Below are 25,014 nucleotides of genomic sequence, written 5' to 3'. Positions count from 1 at the left end.
TAGCTTTACCTTGGTTTTTCTAAAAGACCCCTGATAAACCTTCACTTGATCCAGATCACTGCATTGAGAGTACTGACAGGTACTAGAAAATGGGAGCATATTTCTCCCATTTTGGCTTCTCTTCATTGGCTCTCTGTTAAATCCAGAACTGAATTTAAAATCCGTCTAAGTCTTAAATAATCAGGCCCAATCATGTCTTTTGCTGTCATATTATCCCAGTGGAGCACTTTGGTCACAGGCTGCTGGCTTACCTGTGGTTCCTAGAGTTTCTAATAGTAGAATGAGAGGCAGAGCCCTCCTGTGAAACAGGCAGACTCGCCCTGCTTTTAAGATTAGGTTTAAAGCTGTCCTTTCATCAGATGATCCTGGACCATCCCTCAGTTATGCTGCTAAAGGTTTGGGCTGTTGGTGGACTTCCCACAATGCACTGAGAATTTCTTATCCACATCCCTGTTCATGTGTTTATACGCCACTGCTGCATCTTCAAATCTTTGATTTTTTTTTAGGGTAAGAAATGGTGAGTTTTCATTGTTCTTCTTCCCTCTGCCCAATAGGAGGCAGTGAGGTCAAAGATCTACTTTAGTGATGCATCACTTCCAACAGCACGAGACAGATTTATATCCAAAACTTTATTTTTCTATAGTAAAGAGATCAAGAGTTGGTATGCATGAATTAGAGGTTGAAATGGGGACATCATTTGAGGGCGAGCAAGAGTATCACAGCTGTATTTTTCTACTGAGAGCAGCGGTTGAGTATGACTTTCTGAGGTTTTCTGAGGTCCGATCGAGTACAGGGGCTCCAGTCAGCTCCGTGCTCCCCTTTGGATGTTCCCCATTCACCCTACATCCTTATAAGGAAAAGAAATAGAAAAACGCAATTTTAAAAAAGATGCATTACATTAAAGTGTACTCTTTGGGCTTTTGCCATATAACATAACATGCACTTCTCTCAAAATAAGCTCTAAGTCTAATACGACTTACATGTAGAGCAACAACGTGTGCCATTGGATTGTATAGCTTTCAGCTTCTTATCCATATGAGGGCCATCATTAAAACTCCCTGATCCACGACATCCCCTGCTATTGTATTGCATACAGAGCTATCACAGTTAAGTCAAGGTACAGTACAACAAATTCACATTCAGTTCTGTTGTGATTTGCATAGAGTCGCTTGTCATCTTACATTCACCCAAAGCTTGTTTGGGCACATCCACTTAAAGCTTATTTTCCTCAGTTAATTAATTCATTGACACAATAATAAAACAAAAGAAAAAGAAAAAAACAACAACCTTAAAACCAACAACACCTGACAGAAGTGGATCTTTTACACTCAGAGAAAATCCACCCTTTACAATTAAATATATTTATTGCGATTAAATATTTTTAAACTTACGATCTTGCACAACTTTGCCTTCGTGTTTCCAAAGTCACAACAACAGCCTAGGAGTTAAGATCTGACTCTAAGGTGGATTTACTCTTGCAATCAAAACATAGTTACCATAGTTGGAACATCAAATGAATATTGCCCATAATATTTCCAGCGCTTTGCTTACTTGCAATATGTTTTTCAAAGGTTTTGAGAATGAGAAATCAGTTTGCTTGTTCTCTTGCTGAGAGTTAGATGAGTGCTTTGATACAAACACTCACATGTGTTCATCAGAATTGATAAACCTTTTGAGGTGCTGTCACATTTGGAAAAAGCCAGGTAAGTTCAGCTAACTGACTTGGTGGTAGTAGCTTTGTGAAAGAGTGATACCAATTTTATCATTTTACTCACAGGAGGACAAGCAAATAAGCATATTTTTTTCTGTAACACTCATCTGTTACCATCAATTGCAATCAAAAAACCATCATCACCAGTGTTCAACAACAGCCTTTAACCATCTGTTTGGTTAACTTAGCTGAACAATGGAAAACCAACACTCATATGGATAATACATACACAGAAACATACATCTATATCTTTAGAATAGCATTGTAATAGCTATATTGCTTTGAGCCTTTGTTAAAAGACCAGAGGCACATAATTATTAACATAAGGGTGAGTTTCAGAAAGCCTTCAAACCGTCACGTTATTTAGGATTGAGAATAGATTACTCTAAGATTACCTATAAATGTGGAGCGCCACGGTGATGGCAGACACACATACATGCCACTCCCCGGAAATATTATATGACTATTTCATTGGGTCTGGTGCTGATTAATTCTTCTCCTGGTTCATCCCTGTCTCAGGTGAACAGATGTCCCACTTTAAATAGTACTGCATAGCATTTTTAGCCCCAAACTTCAGCTTCCTTTTATTTTTCTTGCATTTACTGAGCAAGAGAGTTGGAAAGTTGGATTTAAATATTTGAATGCCTCCCAGCATTGCTAACATGTCACACTTTGTGCCACACATACACTGAGCTTGTCCCACATTTAGTTTGTTGGGATCTGGTCACCCTTTACCTGTCTGGCACAGTCAGTGAGCATCATTTATTCCTGCTTGAACAGATTATCCCTGCCATACAGCCCCTCTACTCAACCTGCGAAATCCAGACCAACCAATTATATTCCCACATTATTATGGGTGGTTTACTGAGTGCACGTGCATGGATACCCAGTCAGTTTTTCTCTCAGCAGTGCGCTGGGTAAGAATTATTTATTGCAAAGAGTAAACCGCTAACTAAATGATTGTTTGTCAGTGCTTAGAAAAGCCATTTCAACAGGCGCATACTAAGCAGAGGGAATATGTAGTGCTTAACCTCAGACACTGTTAGCACAATGAAGTTAGCGTGGTACAAAATGGGATTTACAGCTAACTCAGAGCTGATGCTACCGGTGTTGGTATAGCAGAACATGTATTTCCAAAGGAACATCTTTTAAAGGCTTTGCCCATATTGCACATGCTTAAATGCATTGATTATTTGTCTTAAAAGCAGCATTTGGGGGTCATTCATTTTTCTAGGAGGGGGAGGATGTTTCAGGGGATTGTCTATCCTTTATTTTAAGAAGCTTGTTGTGTTACTTTTTGTTTTTGATTTTTTAAAAACTGCTTTACAACATGTAGCCGTCCTAAGTGACAGACAAGCATAGAAGCACTAACAGGCACCTGTGTTTTATATCAAGCAAAGAGGATGAAGAACTGGGCTGAATCCTGCCGCATTCTGTCGATACAGTCTCTGTGTTAGTTGTTTGAATAAACCAGACAATCTGAATGTTGTGTAAAAGGTTATACAGATATATTTACTGTTGTAAGTGAATTTGGTGTTAGTTAAAGGATGGTTCAGACCAGTTGTATTATATTGCATTTTTTCCCTGTTTCAAGCACCTAAACAAAGAAAGTTTCTTTGACTTCAGATGAAAAACAGTCACATATTTTTTTTCCAACTCTGGTTGTGGTAGCAGTTAATAATCGCTTCAGCAATGGACCCACACAGTATTGCTTGTGTACATTACATTACATCCTCATTTTACGATGTCATAAAATGTGCACATCAATTGTTTTTTCATTTTTCTTTATAAAACAATATACTGAAGGTTTTTTCTGAGTGGTTAAATAAGAGCCTGCAGTTGCTTTCCCTTTATTCAGTTTAGTTCATTTTTGTTTTATTAAGAGAGCTCCAGGTATCTCAGGGGCCTTTACATGATAAGGTAAGTCTTAAAATATTATAGAGAGGAACCCAGTAGTATCCTTTCAAGAAGCACTTGCCAACAGTACGTACAGTCATGCGAAAAAAGAAAGTACACCCTCTTTCAGTTCTAAGGTTTTCCATGACACGACATGTTAACAAACCATCTGGTTCTTAACAGGAATTTTATTACGTAAATTCAGGTGATGAAAAAAAATAAGTAGATCTTTAGGAATTAATATTGCAGTTAGGAGCATTCAGGTGTTTGTTAACCCAAAAACCCCAAAGAAGAAATACATTAGTAATGATCTTAGAGAAACAACTGTTGCTGGCCATCAAGCTGGGAAGGGCCATAAGATAATTTCCAAACAATTTGAACTTTCCTGTGAGTAAGCTCATTCTCATGTGGAAACAATTCAGGACAGTTGCCAGTCTTTCCAGGGGTGGACATCCCAGAAAATTCACCCCAAGGTCAGACCATGCAGTGTACAGAGAAACTGAAAAAAATTTAAGAGCTATATCTTTGGCTCCACAGTCTCAGTTAGCATGTGAATGTTAAAGTTAATGACACGACAATTTAAAAAAGGCTCAACATGTCAGTCCCTTCTCTCTAAAAATAACATAGCATCTGAGAAACCACTGAAGTTCTGGATCAATGTCCTCTGGACAAACAAGGCCAAAGTGGAGACATTTGGCTATAATGCACAATACCACACAAACACAGCACATCAGCAAAAAACACCTCACACCAACTGTAAAACGTGGTGGTAGCGGTGTGGTGATTTGGCTGATTTCAGCCACAGGACCTGGATACCTCACAGTTACGGAGTTAACCACAAACTCCTCTTATTACAAAAATATTCTAGAGTCAGTTTGATGTTAAATGTGAAGCCATTTGTCTGACAGCTAAAGTTGTGGTCTAAATTGGGTAATGCAATGTACAGAATGGCTGAAAAAGAAACAAAAATGCTGAGGTAGTACTTAGGAGTGTAGAGGTGTGCAGACATACAGTGCCTGAATGCCTGCACATCTCAGTGGACTAAAGAATTCCTCTAAAAACAACATGAGAGACACTGACCTCTTCAATTTATTGCTGTTAAATATGATTGTACAAGCTAATGAATCTTGTACTTAGTGTACACACTAAGTACATTTGTCACTATTATTATTGTTGTTGTTGTTGTTATGTCCTGATGTACAATCATAGAACTGAAAGAGGGCGTACTTTCTTTTTCACATAGCTGTATAACACAAAGCAAAATTTAAATTTGGTATCAATTGTGTATATAAAATAATATGTAATGGTGAAAGTATAAACACAAAACAACAACAAATTATGCCGACAGATATATTACTATTTTTTCACAGGTTGGTAACAATGTATCAGATTAAGACTGTAGTTGTGAATTGAATTCCCAAATATTCATTTAAGAAGTTACTCAAACGTCTTGTTTTACAGGGCCCGTAAAATAATAGGAAATTAATCACTTAAACTAATTTCAAGTTCCTGAAATACATAGTCTTTTGTAAAGTATCTTCTTTCTTCATGTTGTATTGTGTTGTTGAGTCCATTTAAGCTCAAACCTTCACTGCTGTTGCTGGAGCAGTGACGTCTTAATTGACCCACCCAGAAAGACAACATGGGGATAATGATCATTTGAGATTTCTGACGTGTTCCACCAAGCCTCAATATATTACCTGTTTGTTACATTTCACCAGGCTCAGTTACTGTCTGGATATCCTAAATAAGTCAAGTGTTAGTTGTTACCCCTTTATTTGGTATTCCAACTCTGTAACATGCAACTTCTGTCGGTGCTGTGCGACTGGAAACTGAATTTCCCGGAGGAACCCACCCAAGGGATTAATAAAGTTTCATCTAATTTCTAATCTGCTACTGTTTATGTAAATTATGCAGTTATGCAAAAATGATGTGCACATTTTAAATAATATTGTTGTACATCATCTGGACAGTTACTTCTCTTTACACATTTGATATAATTTCCCTCTCTGAAGGCCACAACCAGAGTTAAGCTTTTAACTTGAACATAATGAATTTGCATGTGCGCAAACACATGAGCATATACAAATATCCAGAGAAGGTATATAAATATGAGCACTGTCATATTTATATTCACTTGTTTTTACATGCACTGTCTCATTTCTTTTTTGGTGTTGGTTTTGAATCTGCTTTGGATCCTGAGAGGCCATTTTCTGTGTTGTCAATCCCTGATGAAGTTACAAGGCACTCCTTACTGCAGTTGGAGGTAAAAGAGACAGTGTTAAAGCTGTAGACACACAACAGTTCAAAGCTGAAAATCCTCAGCATGTACATATACTGGCTGATCTAACTTGATGCCAAGCACCAACTGTGTAATCTAGTGAAAGATCATTGCTTATAAGAAAACTTACTTCTTCTCCTCAAGCTTGGTGAGAACAAAGAGAGTGAAGTTCTTGAGCAGCATGAAGCCCATCAGCAGTGCAATTGCCCCACCCACAGCCGAAGCTATGATGATGGTCAGCGTGTTGTCCACCTCCCTCACTGCAGGCATTAACAAATGACCAGGTAAAAACTGATGAAGGTAGCTAAACATGATGACATGTTGTTCAGGCATTGTCTGTCTCAGGGTAACCTCCTGTTTTAGCTGATCTTGTGACCGTTGCTCCTTCTACATTTATCAGTCTTAGAATAACAAAAAAGCTGTGAAATGTAAATATGAAATTACATACATTTAAAAATATTTTAAATATATATAAAAAATATATGAAATGTCACCAGATTTCTTTTTCTTAACTGCACAAATATATGTTTTTCATTTATGTGCGACCTGATTTATTTTGTACGGAGCCCCGCAAGGGACATGGGAGAAAAAAAAATTAAGATGAACTTTTGCGAGATCTCGCAAAACTAACTTGGGATGTAGCAAAACTTTTGCGGGATCTCGCAAAATAGACTGCATACTTCGCAGGTTGCATTTGAAGGCCGAGTCAGTGTATCCTTCGTAACCCAACCTATCCCAGAATTCATGGTGCGGCCCAGCCAATTCGTTTCCAACAAGTTTAGTTTTAATTTTACTCTTTGTGGATCACAAAATAAACTTTTAAGATATTTTGAGGCGTGAATGTAGCTGTGTAAATGTCTAATATCTGCTCAGTTTATCATGACATCACATATTTGCAAAAGTGCTCCAACGTTTTCAGAGACGTCTGTTACCCACCATCTCGAAGCTAGCAGGAGGATGAGGCCCACTACAGCCGGGGAGAACACCGCACTCCCGGCACATCGTGCCTTGACCTCCCGGTCGGCTTGAAGCTGGTGGCCTCCAAAGAATGCGGCCAAAACATTTGCGAGATCTCGCAAAACTTCAGCTCCCATGTCCCATTTTCTCCTATGTCTCTTGCGGAGCTCTGTAATTTTGCCTTCGACACATGCATGTTCTCTCTTATTTTTACCAGTCCAGTTGAGCATCTGGAAGACCACCCTTTCTGTGACTGCCTTATACACCAATCAACCATAACTTTACCATTATCTGCCTAACATGGTGTCATTTGCCTTTTGCTGCCAAAACAGTACTGACCCCTTGAGGCATGGGCTCCAATAGAGTTACCATGTACTGTAGCTATTTGACTATAGTACAGTCAAATAGCTGCACAGCACTTTGTTTGAAAGCGCTTTATAAATAAAGTTATTCCATCCATCCATCTGTCTTCATCCGCTTTATCCGGGGCCGGGTCGCGGGGGCAGCAGCCTAAGCAGAGAAGCCCAGACCTCCCTCTCCCCAGCCATCTCTTCCAGCTTATCCGGGGGAACGTCAAGGCGTTCCCAGGCCAGCCGAGAGATATAATCTCTCCAGCGTGTCCTGGGTCTGCCCCGGGGCCTCCTCCCGGTGGGACATGCCTGGAACACCTCACCCAGGAGGCGCCCAGGAGGCATTCTTGTCAGATGCCCGAACCACCTCAGCTGGCTCCTTTCGATGTGGAGGAGCAGCGGCTCTACTCTGAGCCCCTCCCGGATGGCTGAACTTCTCACCCTATCTCTAAGGGAGAGGCCAGCCACCCTTCGGAGGAAGCTCATTTCCGCCGCTTGTATCCGCGATCTCATGCTTTCGGTCACTACCCTTCTCCCATCACTGAGTTGCTCCCTTCTCCCATCACTTGCGAACAAGACCTTGAGATACTTGAACTCCTCCACTTGGGGCAGGAACTCATCCCCGACCCGGAGTGGGCACTCCACCCTTTTCCGGCTGAGAACCATGGCCTCAGATTTGGAGGTGCTGATCCTCATTTCCGCTGCTTCACACTCGCCTGTGAACCGTTCCAGTGGGAGCTGGAGGCCTTCACCCGATGAAGCCAACAGAAACATATCATCCGCGAAAAGCCGAGATGAGATTCTGAGGCCACCGAAGTGAAAGCCCTCCGCCACTTGGCTGCACCTAGAAATCGTGTCCATAAACATTATGAACAGAATCTGTGACAAAGGGCAGCCCTGGCGGAGCCCATCACCCACCGGGAACGAGTCCAACTTATTGCCGGCAATGCGAACCAAGCTCTTGCAACGGTTGTATAGGGATTGAATGGCCCGTAGCAATGGGCCAGACACCCCATACTCCCGCAGCACCTCCCACAGGACACTCTGAGGGACACGGTTGAATGCCTTCCCCAAGTCCACAAAACACATGTAGACTGGTTGGGCAAACTCCCATGCACCCTCAAGTATCCTTGAGAGGATAAAGAGCTGGTCCAGTGTTCCGCGACCAGGACGAAAACCGCATTGTTCCTCCTGTATCCGAGGTTCGACTAGCGGACAAACTCTCCTTTCCAGCACCCTGGCATAGACTTTCCCAGGGAGGCTGAGGAGTGTGATCCCCCAGTAATTGGAACAGACCCTCCGGTCCCCCTTCTTAAAGATGGGGACCACCACCCCGGTCTGCCAGTCCAGGGGTACTGCCCCTGATCTCCATGCAACATTGTAGAAGCGTGTCAACCAGGACAGCCCTACAACGTCCAGAGCCTTCAGGAACTTGGGGTGGACCTCATCAACACCAGGGGCTCTGCCACCAAGGAGTTGTTTAACTGCCTCAGTGACCTCGCCTCCGGAAATTGGCGGGTCATTCTCCTCATCCCCAGACTCTGCTTCCTCCTCGGAAGACGTGTCAGTGGGATTAAGGAGGTCCTCGAAGTATTCCTTCCACCGCCTGACAAGTTTCTCAGTCGAAGTCAGCAGCGCTCCGCCAGCACTATACACAGTGCAGGTAGAGCACCGCTTTCCCCTCCTGAGACGCCTGACGGAATCTCTTCGAGGCAGTCCGAAAGTCTTTTTCCATGGCCTCTCTGAACTCCTCCCACACCCGAGTTTTTGCTTCAGCCACTGCCCGAGCCGCCTGTCGGTACCTGTCGGCTGCCTCTGGAGTCCCACAGGCTAACCAAGCCCGATAGGACTCCTTCTTCAGCCTGGTGGCTCCCTTCACCTCTGGTGTCCACCATTTGGTTCGTGTTCCTCAGAATGCTGTTGAAGCTCTGCCGGAGGTGTGCTTTGAAGATCTCGCGGACTGGGGCCTCTGCTAGATGTTCCCAGCACACCCTCACTACACGTTTAGGTGCACCGGGTCTGTCCAGTGTCCTCCCCCGCCACCTGATCCAACTCACCACCACCATAAGTTGACAGCTCAGTCCCTCTCTTTACTCAAGTGTCCAGAACATATGGTTGCAGGTCTGGTGATACGATTACAAAATCGATCATTGACCTGCAGCCTAGAGCGTCCTGCTGCCACGTGCACTTATGGACATTCTTATGTTCGAACAAGGTGTTCGTTACGGCCAAACTGTGATTTGCACAGAAGTCAAATAACAAAACACCGCTCGGATTCAGATCAGGGAGGCCGTTCCTCCCAATCACGCCCCTCCAGGTCTCACTGTTATTACCCACGTGAGCATTGAAGTCTCCCAGCAGGACAACAGAGTCTCCAGGTGGAGCACCCTCCAGCACCCCACCCAGGGACTCTAAGAATGCTGGGTACTCTGAACTGCCACTTGGCGCATAAGCGCAGATGACAGTCAGGACCCGTTCCCCGACCCTAAGGCGCAGAGAACAAACCCTCTCATCCACCGGGAAAAACCCCAACGTACCGGCAGCTAGCTGAGGGGATATTAGAATACCCGCCGGGGATCAGTCCGCCAGGGCCTCCGCTCCTGGCCGCCGCCCGGCACACAATGCACCCGACCCCTATGGCGCCTCCTGCAGGTGGTGGGCCTGCGGGAGGATGGGCCCATGTCCCCTTTTTGGGCTGTGCCCGGCCAGGCCCCATGGACTAAGGCCCGGCCACCAGATGCTTGCCCTCGGGCACCCTCCCCGGGCATGGCTCCAGGGCATCTGATTATCTGACTTGTTTGTCCAGCACATGCTCAACTGGACTTAGATCAGGGGAATTTGAGGTCAAGTCAACACCTCAAATTCATTGCTGTGCTCCTCAAACCTCTCCTGAACCTTTTTTTTTTGTTTTGCAACGCAATATCCTACTGAAAGAGTCCACAGGGATTACCGCTTCCATCAAAGGGAGCACATGGTCGGCAACAGTGCTTAGGTCGGTGGCCATATCAGAGATCAGTGTTGTTCACTTCACTTGTCAGTGGTCTATGGTGTTATGCACTGATTGGTGTATATCAGTGTGAAAACATGAACATTCAAATGACTAGTTCAATGGGGCAGAAAAAAGCTGGTTTACAGTTTAACAATGATGTCCTTAAAATCTAACAGGATATATTTAACTTTGTAATGAAAGAAAAATAAATTAGATGACACTGTGGCATATGTCATAGACCATGACCACTCACACTCGTCAACCACTATGAGGTTGAAGATGGCACTATGGTTCTTGTGGTGCTCTCTGGGATTGCGTCCAAAACACGTGTACTGTCCCCCATCCTCAAAGGTGATGTTCAACAACAAGATGGAGACGTTATTATGATGGTTTTTCCCCACAAACTCCACACGCTCCCGGAATATAGTCACATCTGGCACCACCCCCTCTGAAGGTATCACTGACTCACAGACCTGATGGGATCAGCAAGATATCAGTCATCTCAAAACTGCTCCCGACTGCACAAGTTAGAAAAAAACAAACAGAAATCTTTGAATCACGTGGAAGGTTTTTACCTTTTGCATAGTGCCGTTGTCATTGAATTGCCAGTTGAAGTAGAGATTTTCAATGCCAATACAGCTGGCATAGGTGCACGGCAAAGTAACTGTGCTCCCATTCACTGCCTGAAGGAAGGGAATTTTCCCGACAGACATCTCCAGGGCCTGAGCAGACCACGCACCTGAAAAGCAGAGGAATGGCAAAAAACATGAAGATAGGACATACACCAGTCTTACAGTGCAGTACCATAGTGTGAGGTCTGTATGCTGGTGTAATAATTTTTTTTTGTCTTGGTTATTTGCTTTCTTGCTGAGAGTTAGATTAGAAGACCGGCAGTAATTTCATATCTGTTTGTTAAATATACAACTACACCTACCAACTAGTTGATACCAAGGCCGGGAAAAAGCATTTAAACAGCTCTTTCTTTATATTTGTTTCAAGTTGTCTGTTTTATTTGTCATTTTTTAAATGCTCTTGAGCAATATTTCTCCAGGCTTTCTGAAGGTCAAAGGTTTTCTTTGGTTGCTTTTTTATTCAATTTTAGTGCAGTCCTTGTACCTAACCATTTTCATAGGAATGGTTTTTGTCACTGACCTCTGAATTATTCAAGCATAAAATATGTATCTAACTAAAAGGATGAACAATTGTTGTGTCCATTCATGGCAGAAAACTTAGAAAAGAACCAATTTTAAATTGTATTTTTAGGCACATTGTTACACACAGCTGAGAATAAAAAATAATTTGATTAGTTGAATCTATAAATGGCTTGGGGATAGAAGCTCCTCTTGAGTCTCTCTGTCCTTGCCCGGATGATGCGGAACCTTCTACCGGACAGAAGTTGGACCAGTTTGTTGCCATGATTTCATTTCATTTCATTTAAGTATTTATTGTCATTGTCAGAGAACAATGAAATTGCGTTTGGGGCTTCCGTACAACCCGTAAATAATGATGGGACGGGCCCTTCAGTATCTTCAGTGTCCTTGCAGCAGCGTTCTGCCATATGGATCACTCTCTGAAGAGCTTTTTGGTCCTTAACACAGCTGTTCCCAAACCAGGATGTGATGTTCTGTGTGAGGATGCTCTCCACAGTGCCTGTATAGAAAGCCCTGAGGATCTTTGGAGAGACCCTGAACTTCCTCAGTTGTCGTAAGTGGTACAGGTGCTGCCTAGCCTTTTTGGTCTGGACCTGAATGTGGGCAGACCATGTCATGTCTGAGGAGATGTGGACACCGAGATACTTGAAGGACTGTACACTCTCCACGGGAGCTCCATTGATGATAATGGGCTTGTAGTCTCTGTGCTGACCCCTTCTGAAGTCCACCACCAGCTCCTTGGTCTTGCCAACGTTCAGCTGGAGATGGTTGTCCTGGCACCATGATGCCAGATTCTTCACTTCATCCATGTAGGCCGTGTCGTGGTTCGAATTTTTGAGGAAGAGACATATGACTGAAAGTCCATAGTGGGTCAACACAAATGATTTTATTAAAACACATATATGTGGTGTAGATGGACTCTGCAAAATATCAGGCTCCATCTCCCGCCTGACAATAGGTGGGTGTAATATTTATACTTGTGATGACCAGTAACTCGCGTCACTAAAACAGAACAGTTCCTTTCTCAGTTCCTCCACCGCCTCCCAGATGCATCCTGTTATTACACTTTTCTAGACTTACACAACATTTGCAATCAGTTTACCCAGACAGACCATGTGTCTGTGTTGTTAACCTCAGTAGATGACCCCCCTCTACGTCATCTGTTACCAGGCAAACTCCAGTGCAGCAGGCTGCTGAATGCACGCAGGCAATATGTAGTAAATTATACTGTAAACATGTAGGCAACCTTTCAATAGCTGAACTTTGCTCCATTGATCGGCCAGATATCGCGCTGCCCGTAGCTTCAAACCATTAATTAACTTGACCGAGCTTCAACCCTTTAACTATGCAATATGTGTATAACATGATTACAGTTGCACCTGCAATGAAAGATTATTATGTGCTTATGCTAACACCTGAAATACAGACTTTCGTTGTTGGAGATGGCGCCCAACACCACTGTGTCGTCAGCAAACTTCACAATGGTGTTGGAGCTGTGAAGCCATCCTTAATGGGAAACAGGGATATAAGGCTGAGCTATGGCAAATTACACAAGAACAGGACTGAAAATAAACAAGTCATATAGAGCGAGGAATCAAAATTCTTGGATCAAATCATTGTTAATATGTATGGAGGTTGTCAGGATGGAGGTACAGTGAGAATATGCCATCTGCACCCCCTGGCTGGGAGACTCTGTGATGGTTTGGGATTTCATTTTAGCCAGCGGTGTTGGTGATCTTATCGAAACTGAAAAGCACTGTCTGACTTTGATTCATGCAGTACCATCTGAAATAATAACAATTATCCCAAACACACTGCCGATGCAGTAAAAGCACACATAAATAGAAAAACATGCAGCTTAACAATATAAATCATGAACTGCACCTCAACATTACTGAAGCAGGGTGGGCTCATCTTGACAGAGAACAGAACAAAAGGCATAAACATCCAAAGAAGAGGTTTGAATGTCCTTCAAGAAGTCTGGAGAATTATTCCCGAGGAAGACTTAAAGAAATGAGAAGAAAGCGGCTGATGAGAAGTCAGGCTGTGCTGAAGAATAAAGGTGGTCATACCAAATATTGACTTTCGAGCTCATGAGTATCATACAATCTCTGTTTTTGGCCTATATACTGTATTTCCATTATGTTTACACTTTTCGATAAAAACACTGCACCAATTTTGCTTGCAAAATATAAAGAAATGAGAAGAAGGATGTGGTTCAAGTCTTTTGCACAGTAATGTAAAATAGATTTGATAACCTCCACTGACTCATAGCATCTTATTTGTTTAATTTGGGGAAAAACATATGTAAATAAATAAGATAGACGCTACATGCTGGGGTGTTTTTGACCTGGGAACAGTGAATTCCTGTAGAGATTTTAGTTCATCGCTGCTTTTAAGTCAAGAAAAAGACGAGATTTTGTTTGATTTTGCGTAATATAAAAATTCATCAGCAATAAGAATTACTGATGGTTGGATTTTAGTTCATATTCATCAGAAGTGTAGCACTTAGACAAGGAAGTGAATAAAGGATATTTCCCACAATGTCAGCCCATCATTTACATTTCTTATCTTAGTTGTCAACGTTATTATAATGTCAGTAACACAGATACATTTTCCTCAGTATCATGCTAAAACTGATTTGAAAACCTTCAACTTTTTATGTTCATGGGCAGGAGAATACATGTTGTGCTCTGTACTTTTTTGTACAGTAAAAAGAGATGCACGATTAACAATGAAAAGTCACCTTTTAGATTATTTTGTACCATTTTTAAGTAGATATACAGGGAGTGCAGAATTATTAGGCAAGTTGTATTTTTGAGGAATAATGTTATTATTGAACAACAACCATGTTCTCAATGAACCCAAAAAACTCATTAATATCAAAGCTGAATGTCTTTGGAAGTAGTTTTTAATTTGTTTTTAGTTTTAGCTATTTTAGGGGGATATCTGTGTGTGCAGGTGACTATTACTGTGCATAATTATTAGGCAACTGTCATGGTCCTGGGTCGTGCGACCCAGTGTTTTGTGTTTTAGCCTATTTTGATGTTTATTCTTTGTTTAGGGTCACTAAGGCAGTCCAGCCATTTGTACATATTACCCGTGTATTAAGTCTCCCTTGCCCTTCGTGTGTTTATGTCTGCGTGTCTTATATTGTCAAGTCCATGCTGTCGGTTATGTCATCTCCCCTGTACTACGTCTCCCCGGTTCATGTGTCTTGTCTAATCTCCATGTTTCCTGTTTTACTTTGAAAGTCTGTATTCACGGTCAGTGTATTCAGTTTCACTCCTTCTGTCCTGTCGTTAAGTTCATGTGTGTCAGCTGTGTTCCCATGTGTGGCCACTTCCCCTGATCATCCCTCATGTGTATTTAGTCTCTGTGTTTCATACAGTCTGTCTCGCGTCGTCTGTGTTACCACCTCCTGTGTTCTGTACCTCCAGCCATAGTCTTTCCTTAGTTTTGTCCAGTTTAGGTTTTCTGTTGAGTACTACACGTATGCTGCCCTCATTCTGTTTTTGTTCTTTTCATCAGCCATAATAAAAGGCTCGTTTTGTTGGAATCCACTCCTGCATCCTCGTTTGTGTTCGCACCTGGGTCCACCACACACCTTTCCGCACGGTCTGCCTCCGCAGACCGTGACAGCAACTTAACAAAAAACAAATATATACCCATTTCAATTATTTATTTTTACCAGTGAAACCAATATAACATCTCCACATTCACAAATATACATTTCTGACATTCAAAAACAAAACAAAAACAAATCAGCGACCAATATAGCCACCTTTCTTTGCAAGGACACTCAAAAGCCTGCCATCCATGGATTCTGTCAGTGTTTTGATCTGTTCACCATCAACATTGCGTGCAGCAGCAACCACAGCCTCCCAGACACTGTTCAGAGATGTGTACTGTTTTCCCTCCTTGTAAATCTCACATTTGATGATGGACCACAGGTTCTCAATGGGGTCCAGATCAGGTGAACAAGGTGGCCATGTCATTAGTTTTTCTTCTTTTATACCCTTTCTTGCCAGCCACGCTGTGGAGTACTTGGACGCGTGTGATGGAGCATTGTCCTGCATGGAAATCATGTTTTTCTTGAAGGATGCAGACTTCTTCCTGTACCACTGCTTGAAGAAGGTGTCTTCCAGAAACTGGCAGTAGGACTGGGAGTTGAGCTTGACTCCATCCTCAACCCGAAAAGGCCCCACAAGCTCATCTTTGATGATACCAGCCCAAACCAGTACTCCACCTCCACCTTGCTGGCGTCTGAGTCGGACTGGAGCTATCTGCCCTTTACCAATCCAGCCACGGGCCCATCCATCTGGCCCATCAAGACTCACTCTCATTTCATCAGTCCATAAAACCTTAGAAAAACCAGTCTTGAGATATTTCTTGGCCCAGTCTTGACATTTCAGCTTGTGTGTCTTGTTCAGTGGTGGTCGTCTTTCAGCCTTTCTTACCTTGGCCATGTCTCTGAGTATTGCACACCTTGTGCTTTTGGGCACTCCAGTGATGTTGCAGCTCTGAAATATGGCCAAACTGGTGGCAAGTGGCATCTTGGCACCTGCACGCTTGACTTTTCTCAGTTCATGGGCAGTTATTTTGCACCTTGGTTTTTCCACACGCACATCACCCTGTTGACTATTTTGAATGAAACGCTTGATTGCTCGATGATCACGCTTCAGAAGCTTTGCAATTTTGAGACTGCTGCATCCCTCTGCAAGATATCTCACTATTTTTGACTTTTCCGAGCCTGTCAAGTCCTTCTTTTGACCCATTTTGCCAAAGGAAAGGACGTTGCCTAATAATTATGCACACCTGATATAGGGTGTTGATGTCATTAGACCACACCCCTTCTCATTACAGAGATGCACGTCACCTAATATGCTTAATTGGTAGTAGGCTTTTGAGCCTATACAGCTTGGAGTAAGACAACATGCATGAAGAGGATGATGTGGACAAAATACTCATTTGCCTAATAATTCTGCACTCCCTGTACACAGTCACTGCTTACTAGCACTGCGTGTAATGGGCATGGATCACAAATTATTTATCCTATCAACCACTTAAGTTTTTCTTTTATGAAAATATATTTAAAACCAGATATTATATCTATTAATAGCATTAAACAATTCAAACCCTTGGTAAGAGAACACCATAATGTCCTTGCTGTGACTTTGCTGTGAAAACTGTAACTGCACACCAAGGACCATCAGCATCCATCAGCATCAGAGTGTGCTGTGATTATACTTTACATATTTCAATTCAATTATTTTTTTATCTATTTATGTTCAATTTATGTATACCTGATATATATTTTTCATATCAGGTATACAGTTGTAGTCAAAAGTTAACATGCACTCATCATGGACATGCATGATCTGGTATTTGGGGCCTTTAACAGTTTCTTTGAACTGTTCTTTTATCAGAGTGAAATGACAGCGCACATCTATAATGACCTTAAAACAGGGGTGGGCTGCTGTAAATTTCAGCTGAGCTTTAAAGTGTTGATTTTGGCACACGATCTACTTCCTTGGTCGATGCCCGCTTAGTAGATGATGGGAATCCCACTTCACTGTGGAAAGTGATGCTGGAGTTCCAGTAGTTTTCCATTCATGGCAGGCTTGAGCCCCTGTGGTTCCTGGACCTCTTAACCAATTGCCTCTTATCTGAGGGTGCCAGTTTGGGACTTCTAACAGACCTCAGCGAAGTGGTGACACATCTGGAAAAACTACAAGAGACCTTCCCAACTTGTGTAAATCTACAATTCTCCTGAGATCTTCACCTTGGACTTCCAATGTTCCAGTTGCAGTCAGTCATGACCATGAGTAGTTAATAAGCCTTTGCTTTGTCAAAAAAACCAAAAACCAAAACAGTGTAGAACTTTCAACCCCATTTACTGAATGTTTTATGTGAGTAAATGTATATTTCTGGTCCAGTGTGACTTGGAGAAAACACCCAATCCCTGTTTTTTGTAAGTCATTACAGATGTACAGACGAACAGTTTGAAGAAATCATAAAAGTCCTCAAATTACCTTAACGTTCATGCCCGTGATGAGTGCATGTAAACTTCAGACCACAACTGTAAGACATTCGAACTTAGCACTTGCTTTTGTGTGAAGGTCACAGACAGCAGATGGCTACAGTATATAATTTCAGCAGGTCGAGGACAGACAGAAGCTCTCCTCTCTCTCTCTGGCCTACACCACTAATGTGCCTTTTGCTTAGTGCTTCCTGTGAAGGATGTGAGGTAAAGTACATGCTGACAGTGTGTTTTGCAGGTTGGAGATTTAATGCAGAGAAACACTAACACAGACCTATTATATGATCAGTAGTTGCATGAGAGTAGTAACATGTCCTACACTCGTTGTAACATTCCTGTGATTCTGCCCTGTGGTTTGTGGACACTTTGTGCATAACATGCTCAAGGTCAACATCTCACAAGCACCATTTGCAGGAACAGGAAACACAAACTGACAAAGCGAAAGACGGGGGAGGGGCACTGTAAGTGTGCATGCTATCGATTCACTCTCAGCTCACTCTTGCCCTGACAAAAAAAGAAATCACACCTTCTAATCTTTTCCTCAACTGCTCCTATGCAGTCCAGTGAGCCCAGAAAAGGAGTAATGAGAGAGCAGCACAATCACTCTGCAGTCTCATGCATGCATGTTTTATTTTATTCTTTTATCACTAGTTTTTTCACAGTATTTGTTTGATTTTATTTTCATTCTTTTAGCCCCTCTGTGTGTCCTTAACTAACACATTTTCCAGTACAAGGACACTGTTGCTATCAGTGTAGATACTGAAGCTGCTCACACAAGATCAGGAAATTAAAAAACCCCCATCTTATTTCTGTTTTATCCCTAACACAATGAAAACCTTTTGGTATTTACTGCTCTCTTCTAAATCCAACTTCTGTACTGTTCATTAAAACTTGTTTCGTGAGTCTTGGTGTTTCAGATAAAAGTAGCACACTGGTGTTCCAGTTTCTAACCCACATATGTCAACATTTTCTTCTTCTTTTTTTATTAACCGATGTATGCAAAAAACCACCAACTACTGTGAGGGCTATGTGGGGACAAGAACAGATCATTATTTGAAGGTAAAATAAAGACACATACCGTCCATGAAAATTACATCTACCTTTTAAATGTTCTGACTAAACACTGTCTAAAAATCAAGCCCATCAATGCCATAATGCTTAAGACATAAGATGATTTGTCTAAGTCATAATTCAGATAGTAATAATAACTCAGAAATAAAATAAAATCTATTTTCCATAGTACCTGCCTCTCTTTATCCTACATGTGGCTATAAAACTGTTATTCTCTCTGTTCAGGCTGTTAGCCATATCCTGTAAAGCACCTTACAGTGCATCATACAATAAATGCATTACATAAGGCAAATATCATTCTGTACTCCTGTAATATAATCACTGTCCTGAGCTATGGTTTAACCGCTGTAGCATCTTTCTCGCTGCTGGCCACCTGCATTTGCAGATTTGGCCTACTGTGCAGTTTCCGCACGTGTTTCTTGAAAGTTTCTTTTACATTGTAAAAAAGAAAAAGAAAAAGAACACCTGTGAAAAATCGCTGATCTGTTTATGAAAAATCTGGCCAGACAGTGACAGTTACTCATCTGTTCCTGTGTGTGAATGTAACACAATGCAAAGAAAAGAATTTGGTATTAAAAGTGGGGAACACAGGATATTTATTGCAATAGATTCATTTTTATGCACCTTACAGGACTTGAAATGGACTGGGACAATAAGGGAACCTTACAGCCTACATCTCCTACACAAGATGTTTTAAACAAGGGAGCTTTAAATGTTTAATGTGTGTTTGGTGCACTGATGCCCCAAGAGAGGCATGAATAGAAATTAAGTTATGACTCTAAAAAGGATGTGGGTATTTCAAAGCACAAGTATCAGCATCAAGTATTAGCTCTGAATGATTATTTGAAGTGTCAAGCCACATTATTACCTATCTGTTGGTTATAAATAATCTCAGGCTTGTACTGTTACTTTGTGCTTACTTGTAAAAGCCATCAAAACTTTACGACTCATATGAATTTAACAAAACCAGTTAGTTTACAAGACTTCCACCTACTGTCCTACTTCTACTCCATCTGGCTCAGAGCAATATGTAAAATGCAACATCATGCAAAAAAAAAAACAAAACAAAAAAAAAAAACCAAGGACAACCCAAACAAAAATAATCATAGTGTTTCTTATTTCTTACACAAATTGTTGTGCTCTGCATAGGTCAGAGATGAAGGTCAGTATAAGACCTAGAAATACCAAAGCATCATTATTCTACCTAAACACATGAATAAATACTGATGTGAGGAAAAGATGAAGCTTTCTAACACTGCACACATCATATGACATAAAAAGAAAGACAGACATTACCAAGCAGCAAAGAGAAGACCAGGCCACAGGTTGTGTGTGGAGGGCCCAGCCTCACGGGTTCAACCCCAATCCACCGGACCTTCATGGCTGCTAGAGCTGCTCCAAAACAAATGATGCTGCAGTATCCAACACTGGCCCCGAAAGCTAGGAGAATACTCTCTGTCCACTGGAAAAATCAGGAAGCTGCTCTGTGGATGCGTGTACTCCAAGTGTTGCACCTGCAGCTGTTTCAGGGTAGCACTCCTTTAGAAGGGACTGTCGGTGGGCAGAGGAGGAGGAGAGTGAGGAGAAGGAAGGAAAAAGGTTAATTAACTAAAATCTGTCGCGATGAATACACAAGCAGTACAGTAAAAAGTTATATTAGTGCACAGAAAATGCAAGTCTCCTACACATACAATAACCTTTTTAAAAAAATAAAATAAAATAAAAATAAAGGATGCTGAGTGAAAAGAAACATGACTTGATGATAAGCACAGTTTAACTTTGCTACTGCCTACCTGCTCCTGCAGCTGGTGCTCACTCAGAGGCTGACCAACTGCATGCACAGCTGAGTCAGTGTGGACAGGACGGAGGCAGAGCAGCACTCACTGCGCAACCAGGGTTCACTCAAGGAGAATCTGCCAGGCAGCACTTTCACTGCAGAGACAGCCACATTGCAGTGCCAGCCAAGAAGAGCGACAATTAAATAAGAGAGGGGGGATGTAAGCAAAAAAATAGAGGTACCGAGAGACAGACATCCAGGGAAAACGCCGGGGCTCTTATCCCTCCTCAGCACAGCCTCAGTGAAGATAAATCTCCCTGTTCTTCTCTCCGGCTAACTCCCAACTTTTCTCTGTCCTCTCAGTTGGCTGCATGCCACCTCTCTCTTACCTCACCTCTGCACCCCCCCCCCCCCCCCCCCCCCCTCCAATGCCCCAGACAACTCCTTGTCTCATTCACCCCCCCATTGGTGTACACACCCAGGCACTTTTGACAGTGTTTATGAAGCTCAGAGAAAAGTTCTGCAGTGCAGGGTGACGTGGAGGCTGGGTACGTAACCACAGATCCCCCAGGTCTCCTGTAAGACACACATTTAAAAGCTCCTATCATAAATACTTCTTTCATCGTTCTTTCCTGGGCAAAACCATATTTTGCAACGTGAGAGATTTACAATGGGTGAGGAAAGCAGTAAAGTAGCTTCTTGTTTGCACAGACTTGTTTTAAAATGTCTTTTTCTTTTAATTGTAATCATTAAAAGCTGCCCCCTACTCTTATTTTGTTTCTTCTGTCGTTTTGTCTTGTAAGGTGAAGATTTCTTGCATCGCATTACCATTCAGAGCTATGAATTAGCATATTTTATGTGCAGTATGCCCTATTTAGTGCATACAAAGTCACACTATCTTGTGTATTGTTATATTGTTCTTTAATCTGCTAAAACTCTGCTGTAAGTCCATTATGATACACGAGTGTGTACAGTCATTTTTTTTAAAGCACGACAGCTTCTTTGCCATAAATGTACAGACCATCAGTCAACAACAGCTCAGCAATGCCTTGTGTCAGCACTATTCACCGCAGCAGAAAATGCTTAGCATTGGTTTATTTATTTATTTGCCTGTCAGACTCCATCTGTTAGGTGCCTCTATGGTCACAAAAGGTTTTTCAAATACAAAAAAAGAAGAAAGAGAGAGATTTGTGAGTTTTAACGAGGATGCAGCAGAGGCCATGTGACAGAGCTTGTCACCTGAGTCGAGGTACAGCTGGACAAATAGAGGACACAGGGACAACTCACATCTGCTCACATCCATGCATGCTTGTTTTCCGCTGCTGATAGTACTTTTTTAAATTTTGTTTTTCCGTTTACAAGAAAAAGAAATGGAGAGATTTGCGATTCCAAGGGCTTTAACTGCAAGTATTTGCCTTACATGCTAATAACTGTGTTTTCGTATTTGCAAGTTGATGCTGTGATTATTGAGAAAGGTGTTATTTGGGGGGAATAACGAACTGCACCTTTTCTGTTTCTTAATTTACAAGTTCATACACTCTTTAAAATACATTAATGTTTTGTGTTAGTTGTGCAAAACTTCAGATAGTCAGCAATAGAAATATTATGTTATTACTGTTATTTCTATAGTATATGATACAATCAGTGGGCTTGGCGTTGCATGCATGTTGGTATGTAAGCTAAAGTATTATTCATAAGAAGTTGAGTGAGCAAAGTTATTTCTTTGTGCTTGTTTAAACAGCATGAGGCTGAATGGCGTAATCCCACGTACGTTATGAATATGATAATCATAGGATTTCAAATATACACTAACAGGGATTACTGATGTGGATTATTCACGCCTCCATTATTAAACCCGTACAGGTAGGTAAGGTTTGGTGCAAGGTCACAGCAGGTAGAGTGGAGACGTTTCATGGGTGGGAGATAACGTGGGCAGGCTGCAGGCTCACTGCTCTCCTCTGCAGGCCCCTCCACTGGAGTATCAATGCAGCAGCAGCGGGAACTCTTCCAGAACTGCAATAAGGGAAAAAAACAACAGCATCGTGCTGCAGGAAGACAAGAGAGCTACTGCAGACCTGTGCAGGATGACTGTAACTACACAGAGAGCACGTCAATTTACAGCCAGTACAAAACATAATTATATTGTATTTACTGGTAGACATGTCCCTCACATAATGCATTATGACTTGCAGATGTTTTCAAGTTTACCTCAGACTTTTAAAAGAAAATCTTGGTATCTGGATTTACTGCAGTAAAACACGTGAATCTGTAAAAATACTTCAGTACAAGTAAAAATCCTTTCGTGTTAGCCTTACTACAGCTCTGGTCAGAAGTTTGCATACACTTCGTAGTTCTCGTGTCTTTCTTGTTTGATACACTCTCAGTCCGAGGCTACGTGACATTTGCTTCACTGTGGACAGTGACGCTGGTGTTTCAGCAGTTTCCATAATGTTGCAGGCTTGAACCTTGGTGGTTCCTGTGTTGCTGCATGACTGCGATGTTAATGTTGGTGTTTAAATGATTTCTTTGAACTTTTTACAGGGTGGAATAATTCTACAGCATACAGCCTGAAAAAGTTTGAAAAACTAAGAATTGAGGCACAAGATTGAAAGGATTTTGGAGTTTCTCTAATCTACACAGGGTCAAAAGTATGCACACAGGCCAAAATATATACAAACATCCCCACTAATATTTGGTAAAATTACCTTAGCTAGTTGCAACCACATGCTTTTGGTAGTCGTCAACAAGCTTCTGGCATAAATCTACTTGTATACTTGACCACTCCTCTCTTAAGAATTAGTAGAGATTGTTTAAATTGGTTGGTTTTCTTGAACTGACCTGATTTTCAAGTGTAGTTTGTAAAATCTTCAACAGGGTTGAGGCTTTGGGAAAACCATTCTAGCAGCTTAATGTTAGTGTGCTTTATCCATTCCAAAACCAGTTTTGATGTAATGTATGCCGCCGTGTTCACGCTCCAACTGTCTAGCTGTTGATTTGAGGTGAAGCTAAAGAATTTGGAAGTATTCCTTCTCCTTCTTACCCCACTTTGTGTAATGTAATAATGGATTGCATTTATATAGCGCTTTTCTAGACACTCAAAGCACTTTACAATTCCACCATTCATTCACTCTCACATTCACACACTGGTGGAGGCAGCTACAGTTGTAGCCACAGCTGCCCTGCAGGCTGCCATATCGCGCCATCAGCCCCTCTGGCCAACACCAGTAGGCGGTAGGGTGAAGTATCTTGCCCAAGGACACAATGACCAGGACAGACAGAGCTGGAGAGAGGATCGAACCGGCAACCTTCCGGTTACAAGATGAGCTTCCCAACCACGGTCGCCCCCAATCACATGTAATGTATCTGTACCACTTAAAGAAAAACAGCCTCAGAGCATGGTTATACCACTGCCATGCTTGACAACTGGTACAGTCTCACCTTCACTTCACTTTCATAAAACATGCCAAACTTGGGCACCTTCTTGTTTTTTTACATTAATTAAAATGTTTACTGTGTAATCATTCCATCCTGGAAAATGAACAAAGAAATCGTTAAAAGTCCTAAATTACTATGATATTCATGCCCATGATGAGTGTACATATACTTCTGACAGCTGTAAGTACAGTTATATAAAAAAAGGAAGATTATTTCATAAAGTGCATTTCACAGATATATTTATGTGCAAAGAGAAAGGTTAGAATGATGTGTACAAAAAACAGCAGTGAAAAGGTCTCAGTTAGCATGTGAAAAGCTACAGTTCATGACAGCACAGTTAGAAATAGTCTGAATATGTCTGGCGTGTTTGGAGAGCTTCCAAGGAGAAAGCCTCTTCTCTCTGCAGAGAACATGGCAGCTCAGATTAGGTTTACAAAGTTGCATCTGAACAAAGTCCTTTGAACAAACAAGACCAGAGTCGACATGTTTGGCCACAATGACTTTATCTGACATCGGCAGTGGGAAAAGATGGGAACTATTTATCCAGCTGAGAATCCAACCAGAGACTTCAAAACATTTGCACCTGTTTGATACCCAACCTAGCCACTAAACTGTCATATCACTCCAAAACATTATTTCTTTTAATGAGAGGTAAGTTAATCTCTCACAGCAAAAAAAAAAAAAAAGCACAGCACGTTTATGTGGTTCTGTGATTGTTAAATATGGTACACTTACACTGATCTAATGAAAAGGAATAAAGTAAAGTGGTTCAGCGAGTTGTTTTCAATGATAACAAATACACCGCACAATATAAAATGAAAAAATGAATCAGTAGGGCGACAGATGGGGTTTTTGACAAGCTTGGACAATTCCAGGCAGGTTCCTGCATGTCCCAGTCTTTCCACCCCGCCTTAGTAACTAATATTGTTCCAGCAGCTTGAGTTAGATTTATCTTAGGACAGATATGAACATAACAGGTAACAATGTAATTCAATTTCAGGAATACAAAAAATGAGCATTCAAGTTACCAGTGATGTGTTCCACATCTGTTTGATGTTTTTGTGAATTTATGCTCTTTGTGAGCAGTGTCAAAGTAAAGTCACCAATATCCTTTCAATAACTGTCCCAGTGAGAGTGTTTCAAATTATTTGAAGACACAGAAAACATCAAAGTGACTTTCCAGCACAAACTGTAAGCTGCAATCAACTGTTTTAGGGCAGAGTGACTTACAATAACTTACTGTCACACACACCGAGGAGTGGCTGACAGTTGGTATGTTGCATTCTCTTCCATGCTACTGAGCTGTTAATATCGAGCCTCTCTGTACACACCCTGATCACTTCTATTCAAAAA

At 41.8% G+C, this 25,014-nt stretch overlaps 1 protein-coding gene across 2 annotated transcripts; it reads right to left on the bottom strand.

Annotated features, from left to right (window-relative positions):
* Positions 1-628: 628 nt before the first annotated feature.
* On the bottom strand, positions 629-20,609 carry scn4bb (sodium channel, voltage-gated, type IV, beta b). 2 transcript variants are annotated; one of them, XR_015131259.1, is made up of 7 exons: positions 20,243-20,609; positions 19,746-20,000; positions 10,760-10,923; positions 10,438-10,657; positions 6,019-6,148; positions 981-5,861; positions 629-847 (listed from the first exon to the last, which is right to left on the bottom strand). XR_015131259.1 is itself a non-coding variant. In XM_086308330.1 (6 exons), the coding sequence occupies exons 2-6, from the start codon at positions 19,828-19,830 to the stop codon at positions 5,765-5,767; spliced, it is 696 nt and encodes a 231-aa protein (XP_086164456.1). In that variant the 5' UTR covers positions 19,831-20,000; positions 20,243-20,609; the 3' UTR covers positions 854-5,764. The 2 variants fall into 2 exon arrangements, 1 of the variants encoding a protein (XP_086164456.1); XM_086308330.1 differs by lacking the exon at positions 629-847 and having other exon boundaries at positions 854-5,861.
* Between the last annotated feature and the right edge of the window lie 4,405 nt (positions 20,610-25,014).

The sequence above is a fragment of the Aulonocara sp. 'chitande type north' Nkhata Bay genome, linkage group LG10 (genome assembly GCF_057382095.1).
Source record: "Aulonocara sp. 'chitande type north' Nkhata Bay isolate Kocher_YH1m ecotype deep benthic linkage group LG10, A_spYH_male_GT1.1, whole genome shotgun sequence".
Taxonomy (NCBI): domain Eukaryota; kingdom Metazoa; phylum Chordata; class Actinopteri; order Cichliformes; family Cichlidae; genus Aulonocara; species Aulonocara sp. 'chitande type north' Nkhata Bay.
The sequence above is the reverse complement of the archived record's forward strand: the minus strand, read 5'-3'. Positions and strand labels throughout refer to the sequence as shown.

Excerpts from the sequence above, each read along its gene's own strand:
- scn4bb (XM_086308330.1), bottom strand. The coding sequence starts at position 19,830 with ATGAAGGTCCGGTGGATTGGGGTTGAACCCGTGAGGCTGGGCCCTCCA. Across the intron at positions 10,924-19,745 it reads GGTCTTCTCTTTGCTGCTTG|GTGCGTGGTCTGCTCAGGCC; the intron begins GTAATGTCTGTC and ends TCTGCTTTTCAG. Across the intron at positions 10,658-10,759 it reads ACAACGGCACTATGCAAAAG|GTCTGTGAGTCAGTGATACC; the intron begins GTAAAAACCTTC and ends TGATCCCATCAG.